The sequence below is a fragment of the Palaemon carinicauda genome, chromosome 9 (assembly GCF_036898095.1).
Source record: "Palaemon carinicauda isolate YSFRI2023 chromosome 9, ASM3689809v2, whole genome shotgun sequence".
Classification (NCBI taxonomy): domain Eukaryota; kingdom Metazoa; phylum Arthropoda; class Malacostraca; order Decapoda; family Palaemonidae; genus Palaemon; species Palaemon carinicauda.
Genome location: NC_090733.1, coordinates 26,285,358 through 26,303,017, shown reverse-complemented (window position 1 = coordinate 26,303,017; position 17,660 = coordinate 26,285,358). Strand labels below are relative to the sequence as shown.

Below are 17,660 nucleotides of genomic sequence, written 5' to 3'. Positions count from 1 at the left end.
TCTCGAATTTGAATAATTTTATTACCTACAGATTGTATATTTACATAGCCACGGTCTATGATGTCCTTAGTATACATGATCAGTATTTTCTGCAAGTCTTTTCAATTCCTAGTCATAATCTTTGCAATCCTTAGAATTTACTATGTGGTCACTTTGTTTGTTTAACTTTGCGCAGTTAATACACTCTGACATTTGCGAATTACACTTCTAGGTGGAATTTTTTTCCTGAAAATTTTCTGCAGACTTTATCATCGCTCTTTGTCCTGCAATCTATTTCGAGATGTCATACCTCTGGCAGTGGTACTAGGTGATCACGTGGTACTTATCACGTATGTTATAAGTACCCCATCGGGAAAAACTTTGTCCCCATTATCATAAATAGTCCTCCGAAGTTCAGGATCACATTTCAGCACATAGTAGGTGGTCCCACCTGAAGAATTTTTCTTAAGGGCTACACTTATCTTCGCTTCTATCGTTTGGATTTGGTACAGGGAACGATTTCTTTGAATCAAGGCAATTACTACTCCATCTCCAGCACTGTATACATTGCATACCATTATTTTTGGCTTTAATCTTGAGATTTTTCTCTTTTTAGTGTCGTCAACAAATATCTGACTTTTGTTTGTAGACTCTTCTCTGATCATTTTGCAAGCAAAGTTTACAACAATGTTTCCATTCCAAACTGTTTGAGTTTGAAAACAAGTGCCTTAGGATTATCACGATCAAAGGAGCAATAAAATCAAGGCCAATCATACGAACTTTAGGACCACAATCAAGAGATTTCTGTACATCCATGGAAATCGTAAAATTATTTTGAGACTACTTACTTGAGTGAGCAAGGATTATCTTTTTTTACTTCACACCAAAACGAAAAAAAAACTGTCATTTAAATTCTGAACAAGACTTGCGAGTAACACTTTGTACAAAGTCACACCAGCAACTAAGTCACTATATCTCATTTTATTATTATGTACTTTGGATTTCTGTCATGAAAAGCGTGTAAACTATATGAATGAAGTTTTGTTATCAATACACAATAGGTATAGGGGGAGGGGGTTGCGAGAACTGAATGCTGATTTGAAAGGGATGCATATACTGAAAATGCTTGAGAACCACTACCTTAAACAAAGCTAGGAATAGTGTAATTGATGGTTCGGTATTAATTATGATAACATTAGTGTCCATGAAAGAGCAAATGAAATTATGACGTCTACCTTCCCTCGACGGAAAGAAATCGAATTCCTCCCCTTTTGAAGGACAGATTTTTTTAAATTGAATATTGACGTGAGAGATATTTCACCCTCTGTCTGAAATGTTACAAAACAAGCAAGCATTGATCCATTCTCCCAAACAGCAACAGACGCACCTTATTCTCTTTCTAACTGAAGAGAGCGTTGCAGTATATATGATGCCGAAGTTGAGTTTGGTCACATGAAACACAATTCCAATATGAACAGAAACACCCAAACACAAGCCCCTTCCTCTGGAAATAAGAAACAGGATGCAAAAGGATTTTAAGGATATGCATCCAATACGACTTGCAATGGGATAGGATTGAAGCCTAAAGGAATAAAGGATAACTGGATCAGTTAGTTTATCTTCTACTGGAGAACGAATGCAAACTCTATTCTGCAATGGTTCTCTTCAAGTATATTTTTTATTAATGTTCTACCTTGATGGTATTTCGGTATTATTTAATAGGTTTCCTAGTTAATTATACTTTACATAATATAGCAGTAATTATGAAATCCAAAGATATATATATATATATATATATATATATATATATATATATATATATATATATGTATATATATATATTTATATATATATATATGTATATACACACATATACATACATATATACATATTTATATGTATACATACATACACATATATATATATATATATATATATATATATATATATATATATATATATATATATATAATATATATATATATATATATATATATATATATATATATATATATATATATATATATATATATATATTATATATATATATATATATATATATGTATATATATATACATATATATATATATATATATATATATATATATATGTATATATATATATATATATATATATATATATATATATATGTATATATATACATATATATATATATATATATATATATATATATATATATATATATATATGTATATATACATATATATATATATATATATATATATATATATATATATATATATATATATATATGTATATATATACATATATATATATATATATATATATATATATATATATATATATATATATATATATATATTTATATAACGGATCTATTTTTGGGTGAGATCGCCATGTCGTCCTGATGGAAGTTCCTAAGGTAGCTTCAGAAGGGATATATTATATACTACAGTGATATTCCCAGAGAATTAACCTTCAGGTTCCAGAATTCTAACTCCTGGAGCGAATATCCTTAAAATTTTCTCAAGGATATCGAATAATATCAGAGGACACATTCTTGACACGCCACATAGCAATCTGCACCCCTGATAGCGTTTACGCTTCGAGGGGGACGTGGCAAAAGAATAGAAGGGGGCCGTAACAAGGTTACCCCCGTTCCTGTACTACTATTGACCACCACCCCAGCGCCATTCCCAAGATTCGCATAGTATCAGAGGACGCATTCTTGACACTCCACATAGCAATCTGCACCCCTAATAGCATTTACGCTTCGAGGGGGACGTGGCAAAAGAATAGAAGGGGGCTGTAACAAGGTTACCCCCGTTCCCGTACTACTATTGACCACCACCCTAGCGCCATTCCCAAGATGGCGGACATTCCTTGTAGCATTGAGTGTGGTGCTACAGATACAGTACGTCAAGGAGGGAACTGTGAAAATCTTTTCTTTTAAGAAAGAAGGGTGGGTCCATCAGGACAACATGGCAATCTTACCCAAAAATTGATTTTTTGCTTCGCTCAAAATCCGTTTTTTGGGCTCAAGCCATGTCGTCCTGACGGAAGTATACCAGAGCATTAATGTATCTGTGGATTTTCATAAGTGCCGTAACCTTGGGACAACCTTTCTATGATCATTTGGATCAATCGAGACAAATGACGTTACCGTTATCCGTCATTATCACTAATCATCTCCGATGTTAGTGCTTCCTGCCCCCTACAGGGGAGAGTCATTCTAGACAGTAGAAAAAAGGGGGTCTCAAGGTAAGCATATATTGTATGGACAAACATAAGAATACACCAGATGAACAAAACGTCTTGTAGTTTGTGAAAATTACCAAATACACAGTGTTTCTTAAATCCATTGTTTGTGAGCATACAAATATATAAAAGTACATACTCTGGACTTTTAATCCTGCAATTGTCGGGAGAGTTAGGACGCAATTACATTCTAATAGACGTTTATTAGTAAGTAAAACGAATGTAGTATGATAACGGAACTATACATGTAACCTGTACAGAAATTATCTTTCTTTCTTGGAAAGCAAGAAATGATAAGTGCCACTCTCAGATTGAAGAAAATTTATAAAACAAATTCTCTTCATAATTCCTGTACTGGATACTTTTATCGGCACTGTGTACTACGTACACCGGCACTAGTGCTATCTGTATAATTCCACACCTGGGATTTTGAACAGAGCTTGTGTCACCATGGTAACACTTAATCAAAGGAGGTCACACCCTAAGAGGGATGACCCCCTCTCCCTTTAATTGACAGTCCCAGTCAATTAGCTGTTCATCGTAGAATTAAACGGAAGGTTAAGTACTCTACCCGACGTCACCACATACTGCTTCAGATCATGGACTTGCTTAGCATAGTGTTTGTAGAACACTCTGGATGATTCTCACCCAGTATATGTGCGAGGACATTTGAAGTCCCAAACCATTGACTGTTTATAACAGTAATTAGGGGGCAGGTTTTAATACACTGCCTGCCGCCACTACATAGCGTTTCAGTTCATGTACCTGTTTCTCATAGTGTTTGTAAAACACTCTGGCTGATTTCCATCCAGTGTATGAACAAAGACGCTCAAAGTCCATATACTGAAAGAAGTTCAGTGATGAAGCAATCTTTCTCGGATCATGACCTGCGGGAGTACTGTCAGGATCCGCTCTACTAATAAAGTAGGTGAGCTTCGATCTCAGTTGTTTTAGGGATAAGTTTGATCCAGAGGTTTCTCCTTTAAAGAGCTTTCCTCCCATGAAGTCTGAAGTTCTACGAAAATAGAACTTTAGACCCTCTACCGGACATAGAGACACATCTTCCTTCAGAGGGCAGATTCTCCAGGGACCCCACCTTTTAGTGGGTAGCTCCTTCTTAGCGAGAAAGGATGGATCAGGGAAGAGATTCAGTTTTCCTGTTTCTGAGAACTGAATGTGGCCCTCATCCCTAGAAAGGGCCACGATTTCACTAACTCTAGCCCCTGAGGCTATAGCAAAAAGAAAAATAACCTTTTGGGTTAGATCCTGAAGCGAACAATCTTCATTGTTCAAGGATGAGGCATAATGTAGGACCTTGTCCAAAGACCAAGAGATGGACTTTGGTGGTGCAGGAGGCCTAAGCCTCGCACATGCCTTCGGGATCTTATTAAAGATCTCATTCGCCAAGTCTACTTGAAAGGCATATAGAAGAGGTCTAGTCAAGGGAGACTTGCACGTAGTTATCGTGTTGGCCGCCAAACCCTGGTTATGAAGATGGATAAAGAAGGACATGCAGAAGTTCATTGAAATCTCTCTCGGTCCTTTTGCTTTTACGAAAGCAACCCACTTTTTCCATGATGACTCATATTGTCTTCTAGTTGACTTAGACTTGTATTCTTTTAAGAATTCTATATTGCCTTTTGAGATCCCAAATCTTTTCTTAACCGCTAGGGCAAGAAAATGATGCAATGAAGGGTTTAGGTTCTCTGTAATAAATCGAAGGCAATTAATCTCTGAACCTTCTGGAGTTGTCCTGGGTTCAGAATAAAGGACAGCCTCAGCCTCTGTTCCTTCCTCAAGGAGGATAGATTGCTCTTGGGCTACCTGGGAGCCAACAGAGCTACTCCCACCTGGAAGGATCTCAGCATGTTGAGGACTCTCAGCAGGTGATTGGACGGGATGAACTGGAAATCTTAAGTCTATCCCTTCCATTTCAGAGACATGATGTCTATCATTTGAATTAGAGGATCCTTGTATAGAACTACATATCAAGGTAGTTCCTTGACGGCGCTCGTAATGAAGAGGTCGGATTGCAGTTTGGGGACTTGTTCCCATCTGGGAGAGAATAGGTCTGCGTCCGTGGACCATTCTAACTCTATCGGCCTGAGCCTGAATAGAGCATCCACTGTCACATTGCGGATTGGTTGTATGTGAACTGCTGACAGGTGCCATCCCTTAGAGGTAAGGGATTGCTAACTACACCTAGACTGCAGGAAACGTTCCTTAGCATCGTCGATTGCAGCGTCTCGTTATCGCTTCGGAGTCCCAGATCAGCCGTAGACAATCTGATCTGCTTGGAGAGGGTTTCCCTACTCATGACTGGACCAACATGGTCTTGGGATTTTCGGGCTTTGACCTTTGTTAGGGAAGCGATTAAGGAAGGACCGCTATCGGTCTTTTTAGGCCTCTTCGAGCGTTTGATGCTTGTTTTCTCCAGGCTCCCAGCCCATCTTGCAGCAGTGCTCTTAGCACAGGGCCTGCCTCTATTACAAAACTCGAGAGAGAACAGGGTTCCTCCCTGTTCTCGTTTTGGGAATCTGACTGATTAGGAAAGGAGAGTTGGATTAACAATAGGGTTCAATGGCTTTTCAGTCATTGAAATCTTTGAGCCGGAGAGAATCGAGATTTCTTGAAGTTTATCTTTCATCCACGATGTTCCGGGGACCAGATCATTTCTTCGGATGTTCATAGACCAGCCACCATGGGTGCTGCCCACCCCAGCCTCTTGTCCAGGAACATTGTTGCCTGAACCTTTCTTAGGCTTAAATATTGCATGACTGTGTCTGCCAATTTTATGAAGGCAGCTAGGACTCTGTCTAGTCTGACGAGTATCTTTCCTAGGAAGTGCGTTACTTTGTGTAACTTGAGTCCTAGATAGGAGGGGAAAGGGTGATTGACTGGAAATTGCCGATAGACGACTTTCAGGTCTGGTAAGACTATAGGCACCCTTTATTGCAGCGGGGTCCTTATGTTCAGGAGGATAAACATCCTGAACTTGTTTTATTTAGACTTGTTGAGTGACGATAAGTCCTGAATGACTCTGAATTTTCTTGAGTCCTTCTCGTAAACAAACAACGGCCTTCTCTGGAATTCGGTGGACTAAAGTTTTCTTACCACCTGTATACTCTAGAGCTCTCAGGTAAACTCCTCCAGGAGGGTTTTGGATTATCGGAGGAGTTGAGGAAATGGTGGTAGAGATATCTTCACCTCTCATCTTAGTCCCATCTTGATTAGGCCATGGACCCAAGGATTGGAGGTCCAGCGATCCTAAAGGAATCTCCCTCCTACTAGAAGCATTTCTATGCTTCGACTGATCAGTAGGAATATCTTTTCGACCATCTGTCTGTGACATCTCGGTCACTACAACTGTGGATTGTTGTTGAACCGCTTAAAATGGATTTCCAGACCTCTCCATCTTCCTTTTAGGTTGGGGACCCACAACCTTAGAAGATTCTCTTTATGAAAGGATGCCCCACTTTTGGAGAAGGCCTACTTTCTCCGTGGAGGCGTTCTTAATCACTTTCTTGACTACCTCGTCTGGAAAGAGGTCTTTACCCTAGATGTTGGAAGATATTAGCTTTCTTGTATCGTGTTTCGCTGTTGCGTTAGCTAACACAAACTCCCTACATGTTCTTCTAGCCTTTATAAAGGCATAAAGGTCTTTTACCAAAGTAGCCATATGTATTTTGGCTAAGACCTTGAGCATGTCTGGGGTATCTTGATGAGCCGAACAGAACTCTATGTAGTTCTGTAGAGATAAGGAGGCTGTAAGTCTCTCCTTTGTTTCTTGTTCATCCTGTAAGAGAAACTCAGATAATTTTGGAAGATTTTCCTTAAATTTTCAACTGGCGACATCCGCCTCAAGTCTTCCTACTGAAAAGGTGAAAAGGGCCTCCTTCCAGTTCTTCTCCTGTCTGGGAAATGCTAGTGACAGAGGCTCGCACTCCTTGAGTGTAGGACACGGTTTACCTGTCTCTATTGCCTCAGTGACATATTTGAAAGCCTTCTCCGTAAAGGGGAATGAAATTGAAACAGGAGCAAGAAAGGAAGCGTGCTTGTTACCTGGTGTGGATACCTTCGACACCGAGTAACCCGCCTTTTCTATGCTGCTTAATAGGATAGCCTGTGCTTTATCATTGTCGAGAATCATAACCTCTTTTGATTCCGTTCCTTTTCCTGATGCTGGTTCATCCATCAGTCTAATGAAACAGTTCGGGAAAGCCTCAAAGCTTGGCCAGAACTGGATTTTGTCCAAAGGAACAGCAACCATCTTCTCCGAGATGTAGAGTTTGCTGTTTAAATTCAGCATTAGCTCCGAAAACCTCCAGGGATTGGTTGTGGAGCATGTTGGAAGGTCTTGATCTACGGGTCGTTTGTACGACCCTTTAAGAGCGACAAGTGGAGCTTTACCAACCTTTACCTTGCATTTCCCTTCCTGCTTTGTGCTCTGTTTGCACAAATTTTCTATTAGATTCTTGACGTGAGCCCATAACTGGTTCATTCCATCTAAAAGAGGGATAGAAGGCGGAGATATCGATGTCGTTGGCCCATGAGCCTGTTGGGACGGAGACAATTCCAACCCGACATTCTCCCCTTCTTCCCGTGGGCGCTTTTTTGCCCTCCTTCCCGAAGGTTATCTGGCCATCGGGAAATGTACCTCGTGTCTGGGGTACCACTATTTCCTTACTCGCTGTTGGAAATAGTAACCTAGGCATCTTGTCATTAGGCAGGTAAGGTCCCGGAGAGATTTTCTGAAAGCCTCTCACCCAGTTGCGTAGTTTGAAACGAGCTGCATCCCTAGTCTCTACCGACTTGGGATTCTTGAAACCTTCGGACAATAGGGCCCGACACACTTTGCAGGCCTGCGGGTTCCAATACTGCAGGTGTTCGGAAATAATATTGTATGGTTCATGAAACCTGCATACATTATATCCGTAAAAACACTTACTCTTAGTTTTGCAGAAGACTGTAACACATGACATCTGGCGTTCCTCCTGTAAAGAAAGGAAAACAAAATGAGTATACGATTGATTATCTCACTGATAACCAATATATCAAAGGTCATATCTTAACAGAATAGCTTAGGATAGCAAGCTATAAAGGGATAGTAGGAGACACATACTTGTGTATCCCTTGCAAGCAAATGCTGGTACCTCCCCTCAGTATTAAATGATAGGAATTTCCTTTTCGAAGGAATTCCAACTGAAAAAGGGGGTTTTCTAACCCCTAGGGATAGGGAAGTGTATACTTCACTGTCCCTTTCATACTAAATACTGTGGGGTACGGAAGACTGATTTCTCAATCAGCTCAACGAAAAAACACTATTCCTTCAATGTAAGAGCGGCTGCAGCATAAGCTCACATGAGGATACCCAAGATATGCTAGAAATAGTTACTGTATAATCATACTATAGTTTTCTATTTGCAGTATGCACTATATTACAATATATTGGCTACTGTATAATTATATATAGTATGATCCAGCCAATGTGTTGCCTTTCTGGTAAGCAACTGACTGTACGGTCCAGCTGGCATGATGCCAACTGGACTGGGGAAAGGAAAGACATATATTTTTATATATCCCACCCATCTTATTTGCTGTGACCCCCCTTAAAAAATTAAAACATAGAGTTTCCTAATCATTGAGACTCAAGGATAAGGGCTCTGCCCTTTAATGGTTAGGAGTGTAATCTCCAGTCCTTAAAATTTTAATATTGCAGGGTAATCTGAAGACTGATTTCTAATCAGAATATTGAAGAATTAAATTCTTTCAATATGAGATTGGGTTCCACAAATATTTGGGTATGATTTTCAAATATATTGGAAAACACTACTAGCATAAAATATACAGAAACTTTCTATTTGTAGTATATCCTATACTGCAAAAATACTAACTACCTGTATAAACATATACTGTCGTCGGCATACCTAGCTAATGCTAACACATATAGCCTGCTAGCTAAAAGAAAGAGAGATAGCATGGAGAACAGGCTTCGTAATACCGTATATATATATATATATATATATATATATATATATATATATATATATATATATATATATATATATATATATATATATACAGTAAAAGGGATGTAAAAGTCTACTCTTACTACCTTCTCCAGAAAGAAGGTTCAAATGGAAGGGGAAAATATAAAATTCAAGCATCCATCCAGCTATAGTACTGTCGCTGGCAAGTATCTGTCTAAACCTTGCCAGCCGGCACCGCTGGCCACTGCCGGCCGGCAGTATCAGTACAATCGGCGTGCTGCCGGTTGAGCAGGCACCATTCTATGCCGGCCTGGTAGGCAGCCCCCTGGCAGTAGCCACTGTTGCTAGCAGTTCAAGAAAGAACTGAGGAACATTTGTAAACAGAAGGGACTTCCCACTTACAGCCAACATGGCCAGCAGCTGCCGGCCGGCAGCTTCCCGGGTTGCCTGCCAGCAGTCACCATGACTGCCGGCCGGCAGTAGTCTTTACTGCCGGCCGGCAGTAGTCTTTACTGCCGGCCGGCAACTAATATGGCCGGCGGCTCACAGCTGTCATTACTGCCGGCCGACAGATGTTAAGACTGCCGGCCGGCAGCTGTCAACTGTAAGAGGGGGAGTCTGGTCGATCCCGGCAACCCACCGGCAACAGTAAGGTTGCCGCGATTCGCCAACATAAAGGGATAGAAGGGAAGGGAAAAGAGGGTCCTGTGAAAGGTACAGCAGGAGCCGGCCGTATCCTGCCCTGCCCCACCTAACAAACTCCGTTCCTGTATTAGAAATATCCCAGGTGGCTAAAGAATTCTATTCCTTAGCCTAGAGTTAGATTAATACGATTAAGAGGTTGGTAGCACCCTTGCCACCACCTCTAATGGTAAGGAAACGGGGTTGTAGTGCCAATGTCCCCTAAGCATGGAAGAATTCTATTCCTCAGCCTAGGGTCCACTAACACAGGACTAGTCTGCTAGGTCACAGGAAGAAGGGTCATATCGTACAGCCCCTTCAGGAGTGGCCTAGGGAGGTCTAGCCTCCTATGTCGGTAGACTAACATAGCAAAAGAATTCTATTCATCTTGCCAGGTAGCTACCGACCACAGACTAAATACTCTGAGATTCTGGTCAAAACCCCAAAAACCTGCATCTGCAGTTACAGGGGAAGGGCAGAAAAAAAAAACATAGGAAAGTCATGCCTGAATTAAAAATTTGAGGCTAACCCGCTAAGGTTGTAGCCTGAGGCTACACTCAGAGGGAAGAGGGATTACCCTTAAATCTTCCTCTTTTGAGAGGTGTAAAGTTTCATCCAATTTAAAGAGATACCCATCTCTGCATAATTGAAATCACCATACACAATGGTAACCGGGGAATGTCTTAACGTATAATAACACACCTACGTTAGGTACCTAGACGAGACGAGATCTCGGTTACCTCACTCTCCGAGACTCTAACTATACGATCGACATGGAAAGGAAAAATATGCACAATGTAAATATCTTTACAATTATATATTGCCTAAATAGCTAACATAATTAAATAATTATTTAAAGATATATGATGCTATTTAAAAACCAGGAAGTCATTCTGCTAACTAAATAACACGCCCAACGAACGACAGCGCTCATAGCGCCTCCGGTACAGGCTAGCTAACTCTTACTACCTTCTCCAGAAAGAAGGTTCAAATAGAAGGGGAGAATATAAAATTCAAGCATCCATCCAGCTACAGTACTGTCGCTGGCAAGGATCTGTCTAAACCTTGCCAGCCGGCACCGCTGGCCACTGCCGGCCGGCAGTATCAGTACAATCGGCGTGGTGCCGGTTGAGCAGGCACAATTCTATGCCGGCCTGGTAGGCAGCACCCTGGCAGTAGCCACTGTTGCTAGCAGTTTAAGAAAGAACTGAGGAACATTTGTAAACAGAAGGGACTTCCCACTTACAGCCAACATGGCCAGCAGCTGCCGGCCGGCAGCTTCCCGGGTTGCCTGCCAGCAGTCACCATGACTGCCGGCCGGCAGTAGTCTTTACTGCCGGCCGGCAACTAATATGGCCGGCGGCTCACAGCTGTCATTACTGCCGGCCGACAGATGTTAAGACTGCCGGCCGGCAGCTGTCAACTGTAAGAGGGGGAGTCTGGTCGATTCCGGCAACCCACCGGCAACAGTAAGGTTGCCGGGATTCGCCAACATAAAGGGATAGAAGGGAAGGGAAAAGAGGGTCCTATGAAAGGTACAGCAGGAGCCGGCCGTATCCTGCCCTGCCCCATCTAACAAACTCCGTTCCTGTATTAGAAATATCCCAGGTGGCTAAAGAATTCTATTCCTTAGCCTAGAGTTAGATTAATACAATTAAGAGGTTGGTAGCACCCTTGCCACCACCTCTAATGGTAAGGAAACGGGGTTGTAGTGCCAATGTCCCCTAAGCATAGAAGAATTCTATTCCTCAGCCTAGGGTCCACTAACACAGGACTAGTCTGCTAGGTCACAGGAAGAAGGGTCATATCGTACAGCCCCTTCAGGTGTGGCCTAGGGAGGTCTAGCCTCCTATGTCGGTAGACTAACATAGCAAAAGAATTCTATTCATCTTGCCAGGTAGCTACCGACCACAGACTAAATACTCTGAGATTCTGGTCAAAACCCCAAAAACCTGCATCTGCAGTTACAGGGGAAGGGCAGAAAAAAAACCGTAGGAAAGTCATGCCTGAATTAAAAATTCGAGGCTAACCCGCTAAGGTTGTAGCCTGAGGCTACACTCAGAGGGAAGAGGGATTACCCTTAAATCTTCCTCTTTTGAGAGGTGTAAAGTTTCATCCAATTTAAAGAGATACCCATCTCTGCATAATTGAAATCACCATACACAATGGTTACCTCACTCTCCGAGACTCTAACTATACGATCGACATGGAAAGGAAAAATATGCACAATGTAAATATCTTCACAATTATATATTGCCTAAATAGCTAACATAATTAAATAATTATTTAAAGATATATGATGCTATTTAAAAACCGGGAAGTCATTCTGCTAACTAAATAACACGCCCAATGAACGACAGCGCTCATAGCGCCTCCGGTACAGGCTAGCTAACTCTTACTACCTTCTCCAGAAAGAAGGTTCAAATGGAAGGGGAGAATATAAAATTCAAGCATCCATCCAGCTACAGTACTGTCTCTGGCAAGGATCTGTCTAAACCTTGCCAGCCGGCATCGCTGGCCACTGCCGGCCGGCAGTATCAGTACAATCGGCGTGGTGCCGGTTGAGCAGGCACAATTCTATGCCGGCCTGGTAGGCAGCACCCTGGCAGTAGCCACTGTTGCTAGCAGTTCAAGAAAGAACTGAGGAACATTTGTAAACAGAAGGGACTTCCCACACAATAAATTACTCAAATTTCACTGTGAAAAGGGAGCTAAAAATTATTCATTGTAAAGACCCAATACTCAACTTTCCGAAGGCGAAAGTAGTGGAGAATGCGTAATAAATCCTTGAAAATCGCTACAAAATTAGGAATGTCCGCCATCTTGGGAATGGCGCTGGGGTGGTGGTCAATAGTAGTACGGGAACGGGGGTAACCTTGTTACGGCCCCCTTCTATTCTTTAGCCATGTCCCCCTCGAAGCGTAAACGCTATTAGGAGTGCAGATTGCTTTGTGGCGTGTCAAGAATGCGTCCTCTGATATTATGCGATATCCTTGAGAAAATTTTAAGGATATTTGCTCCAGGAGTTAGAATTCTGGAACCTGAAGGTTAATTCTCTGGGAATATCACTGTAGTATATAATATTTCCCTTTTGAAGCTACCTTAGGAACTTCCATCAGGACGACATGGCTTGAGGCCAAAAATATATATATCTCTATATACGGTATATATGTATATATATATATATATATATATATATATATATATATATATATATATATATATATATATATATATATATATATATATATATATATATGTGTGTGTGTGTGTGTGTGTGTGTGTATGTGTGTGTGTGTATGTGTGTGTATGTGTGCGTGTGTGTGTGTGTGCATACGTTAAGTCTGCTTATCTCATGAATAACTGTAGATGTCAAAGGTGATAAGAATTTTCATTTTGTTTTTGTATGTTTCACTACTCCTTTCAGGTTAGGATATTGCGTTTTTTTTTTTTTTTCATAAAATGGCAGCATTCTATTCTTAACAGACTACTTTACTTTCATAATGATTACTAGTGTGTGTGAATAAAGTAAAAATATTTTTCATTCACTTCTTCCTAGCTATAAGATTGATTTCCTTGGGTTAGCATTTGATGATTGACGAATATTTCCCATAATACCTATTTTTTTGGTTACAGTTCGGACCCTTTTATTCTAACTAATCCTGTATCTAAGGATTTTTCTTTTTTCCGTTAAGTCTCAATAGCGTAGAAATAGAAATGTTTAATTTTACGTATATTAAGTGCATAAATGTAACGTTCAACATTGGATTGTAGTTAAATATTGATAGAATGATTCCCCTGGGATTATAATTCGTTCGGAAATTGTTCATCTAGTTTCTTGAAATCCAATGCACCCACACACTATATGCACAGTTCTTCATATATATATGTATATATATATATATATATATATATATAAATATATATATATATATATATATATATATATATATATATATATATATATATATATATATGTATATATATATATATACATATATATATATATATATATATATATATATATATATATATATATATATATATATATATATATATATATATATATATATATATATATATATATATATATATATATATATATATATATATGTATATATATATATATATATATATATATATATATATATATATATGTATATATATATATATATATATATATATATATATATATATATATATATATATTCTTATTTGTCTGCATCCTTTCCCACTTTTATGTGGGGTTGATGTTTCTGGCCAGCGTTCTCCATCTATCTCTGTCCCCCACTTCATCACTGGTTAATCCCTTTGATCGAAGGTCATCCTTATACAGTCTATCCACCTTTGCTTTGGTCTCCCTCTCCTTCTCGTTCCCTATACCTCCATTTCCATCACTCTCCTCCCAATATACTGTTCATCTCTTCTCATGACATGACCATACCACATCAGTCTACTTTCTTGGATCTTATCTAATAGTTCTCTTAACTCTTGTGGTACCCCTAATTACCTCATTCCGTATCTTATCTCTTCTTTTTACTGTACACTTCCATCTCAACATTCTCATCTCTGCCACATCCAGTTTCTTCTCTTCTGTCTTCTTTATTGCCCACATCATTGCCAGTCTCACAACAGTCCTGTGTACTTTACCTTTCAACTTAACCCTTATTTTCCTGTGGTTTATTTCTGCCCCCAGATCACTATCCTTTGTAACTGTTGATCGTAAATATTTGAAATTTTCAACTCTTTTCAATCTTTCTCATTGTAAACTAACTTCCCCATTCTCCTCATTTCTAAATCTCAAATACTATGACTTTTTCCTGCTGATCTTCAATCCTCTATTTTCCATTTCTCTTCTCCACTCCAGTTTCTCTTCTACTACTTCTCGCCTAGTGCTACACAGTATAACATCATCAGCAAAAAACGTACACCAAGGAGACTGATCTCCAATACCTTTTGTTACTACATCCATGACCAGATGAAATAGGTAAGGGCTCAATGCAGACCCCTGATGTAGTCCCACATTTACTGGGAAACTTTCTGTTAGGGCTCTACTGCTCTTAACATTTGCTTCTGCCCTCTCATACATATCTTGGGAGATTCTTATGTATTTCTCAGGGACTCCCTTTTCTCTCATACATCTTCAAAGCTCTTGACGTGGTACTCGATCGTATGCCTTCTCCATGTCAATAAAGACCATATGTAATCCTTTCTGTTTCTCCCGATGTTTTTCTATCATCTGCCTCAAAGCAAATATTGCTTCTACAGTCCCTCTTCCAGGCATGAATCCAAATTGTTCCTCACCAATTGTTGTTTCATCCCTGAGTCTCTTCTCAATGATCTTCTCCCATATTTTCAATGTAGAGCCTATAAACTTTATGCCTCTGTAGTTGCCACATTCCTGGATGTCTCCCTTCCCCTTTTAGATGGGAATGATTAGGCTTCTCCACTCCTCTGGCATCTTTTCCTGACTGAAGATCTTCTGGGTCAGGTGCCACAAGATGTCTATGCCTTCCTCTCCAAGACTCTTCCATACCTCTACTGGTATATTATACAGTCCTGCAGCTTTACTATTTTTCATCTTCTTTATTGCTTGTGCTACTTCTCTTCTAGTCACTCCTAAGGTAACTGCTTCGTTTGGTAGTTCATCTTCAAATACTGTTCTTGGGGTCTCCTCATTCAGTTGTCCTTCAAAATATGTTTCCTACCTTTTAATTTCATTCTCTTCCATTTCTCTTTTATTTGCCTTATCTGTGTCAGGTCTTTAGATGCAGCATCTCGGACCTTATCAATTTGTAATAATTTCTTCTCTTCTTCTGGTGTTTCCATCTCTTTATAGACTTCATTTAAGGTCTCTGCCTTTGCCTTTGCTACTGCTTTTCTTGCTTCTTTCTTTGCCTGTTTATAGTTTTCTTTATCCTGCTCTTGTCCTGATAGATCTGCCTTCTTCTTGGCTTCTTTCTTGGTTTTTACCCGTTCTTGCACTTCATCATTCCACCACCACGATTCTTTATCATTTGGGGGCTCTTCTTCCTGATTACTTTCCAAGCACTTCCTACTGATCCTTAGAATCACTTTACTATTCTCGGTCCACCATTCTTGTACATCCTCATGTAACCTTACTGATTCCAGCACCTGTTCCTTAAACAAGACTCAGTTCCTCCTCTATCAGTTTCCACCACTTAATCTTTGGGTCCATTCTCCTCTTTTTACTTCTCCTACAATTCCATAGTCGGCAATCAATTACCACTAACCTGTGTTGCGCTGCTACACTCTCCCCATTTATCACCTTACAATTTCTAACCTTCATCAGATGGTCTCTCTTATACAGCAGTAAATCTCTCTGGCTCTCCCTGCACGGCTACTGTAAGTAATCAGTCTGTTAATCTTTTTCTCAAAGATGTTGATCATTGCTACGTCAAAAGCCACTGCAAAATCAATCACTTTTTCTTCCCATCATTTCCCTCACCCACACCCCACCCTCCATGCACTCTCTCTATCCCTTCCCTACTAATTCCCAGATCTCCTCCTATAATTACTCTTTGCCTTGCAGGAATTATTCTAGGCTCCTGGTCCATCTCCTCTCAGAATGTATCCTTCTTCTCCTCTGTACATCCAGTTTGTGGGGCATAGGCACACACCACATTGACTATTGTTGCTCCCAGTCCCAGCTTTCAACTCATAATTTTGTCATTTTTCCTATTCACCCCAATCAAACTTTCCTTCAAATCTTTCGATAATATTATTCCTACACCATTTCTTCCTTCCATATTTGCTCCACTATTACAAAATTTACAACCTTCGCCAAGTTCTTTTGCCTTATTTCCCTTCCATTTAGTCTCCTGCACACATAGCACTCCAATTTTCCTTCTCTCCATGAGGTCAACCAGCTCTCGCCCTTTTCCAGTCATTGTCCCCACATTCAGAGTTGCTACTCTCATCCTCTCCTCAGATATTTTCCTCTGAGCTTGCCTCTTTAACCCAGCCTGCCCATGACTGGGTAACCGTTGCCGATTTTTCGGAGGGATCAAGTGAGGTCCCAACGTGTCGCCTACGGGGAACACCCTAGCATTAAATTTATTTTCACAATTTTCACTGGCCATATTGGCTTTGGCTAATTTTTCATGGCCGCATGCCTCTCCTGCCGCCAACCCTCCCCATTTACCAGGTTTGGAACTGGCACTAAGTTGAGGCTAGCTTGCCCCCCCCCCCCCTGAGTGGCTGGGCTTTATATATATATATATATATATATATATATATATATATATATATATATATATATATATATATATATATATATATATATATATATATATATATATATACATAACGACTATATATACGACGACCAACAAAATAGTCGTTTTTAGTCCACTGGAGGATAAAGGCCTCAGACATAAAAATTTATGTGTGGGGTTTGACTAGATTCCCTCACACTCTGACACGTGCGGATTGGTGATGGTGGGATATTCTTGTCTGATCACTCACAAGAACCTACTGTGTGTGTGTTTTTGAGTGTGTGTGTGTGTGTGTATGTGTGTGTGCGTGTGTGTGTGTGCTTGTATGTATGTATGTGGATGCTAGATTATCAACAACAAAAGATGCAATTCCACCGTGGCCGCTGGTGAACAAAGAGAGTAGGCTATGGTTTAACAAACCCAGTAATTTATGGAGACAAATAACATCAGGAAAATTAAAATAATTCTTATCGATGATGACTCCAAGTCATCTTTTCGTCGTTATATAGTTTCCTTTCAGCAAATGAGACTT

At 39.9% G+C, this 17,660-nt stretch overlaps 1 protein-coding gene across 1 annotated transcript; it reads right to left on the bottom strand.

Moving 5' to 3' along the window:
* Nucleotides 1–15,312: 15,312 nt before the first annotated feature.
* On the bottom strand, nt 15,313–16,993 carry LOC137646319 (uncharacterized). Its single transcript, XM_068379427.1, has 3 exons — nt 16,643–16,993; nt 15,864–16,025; nt 15,313–15,594 (listed from the first exon to the last, which is right to left on the bottom strand). The coding sequence occupies exons 1-3, from the start codon at nt 16,991–16,993 to the stop codon at nt 15,313–15,315; spliced, it is 795 nt and encodes a 264-aa protein (XP_068235528.1).
* Between the last annotated feature and the right edge of the window lie 667 nt (nt 16,994–17,660).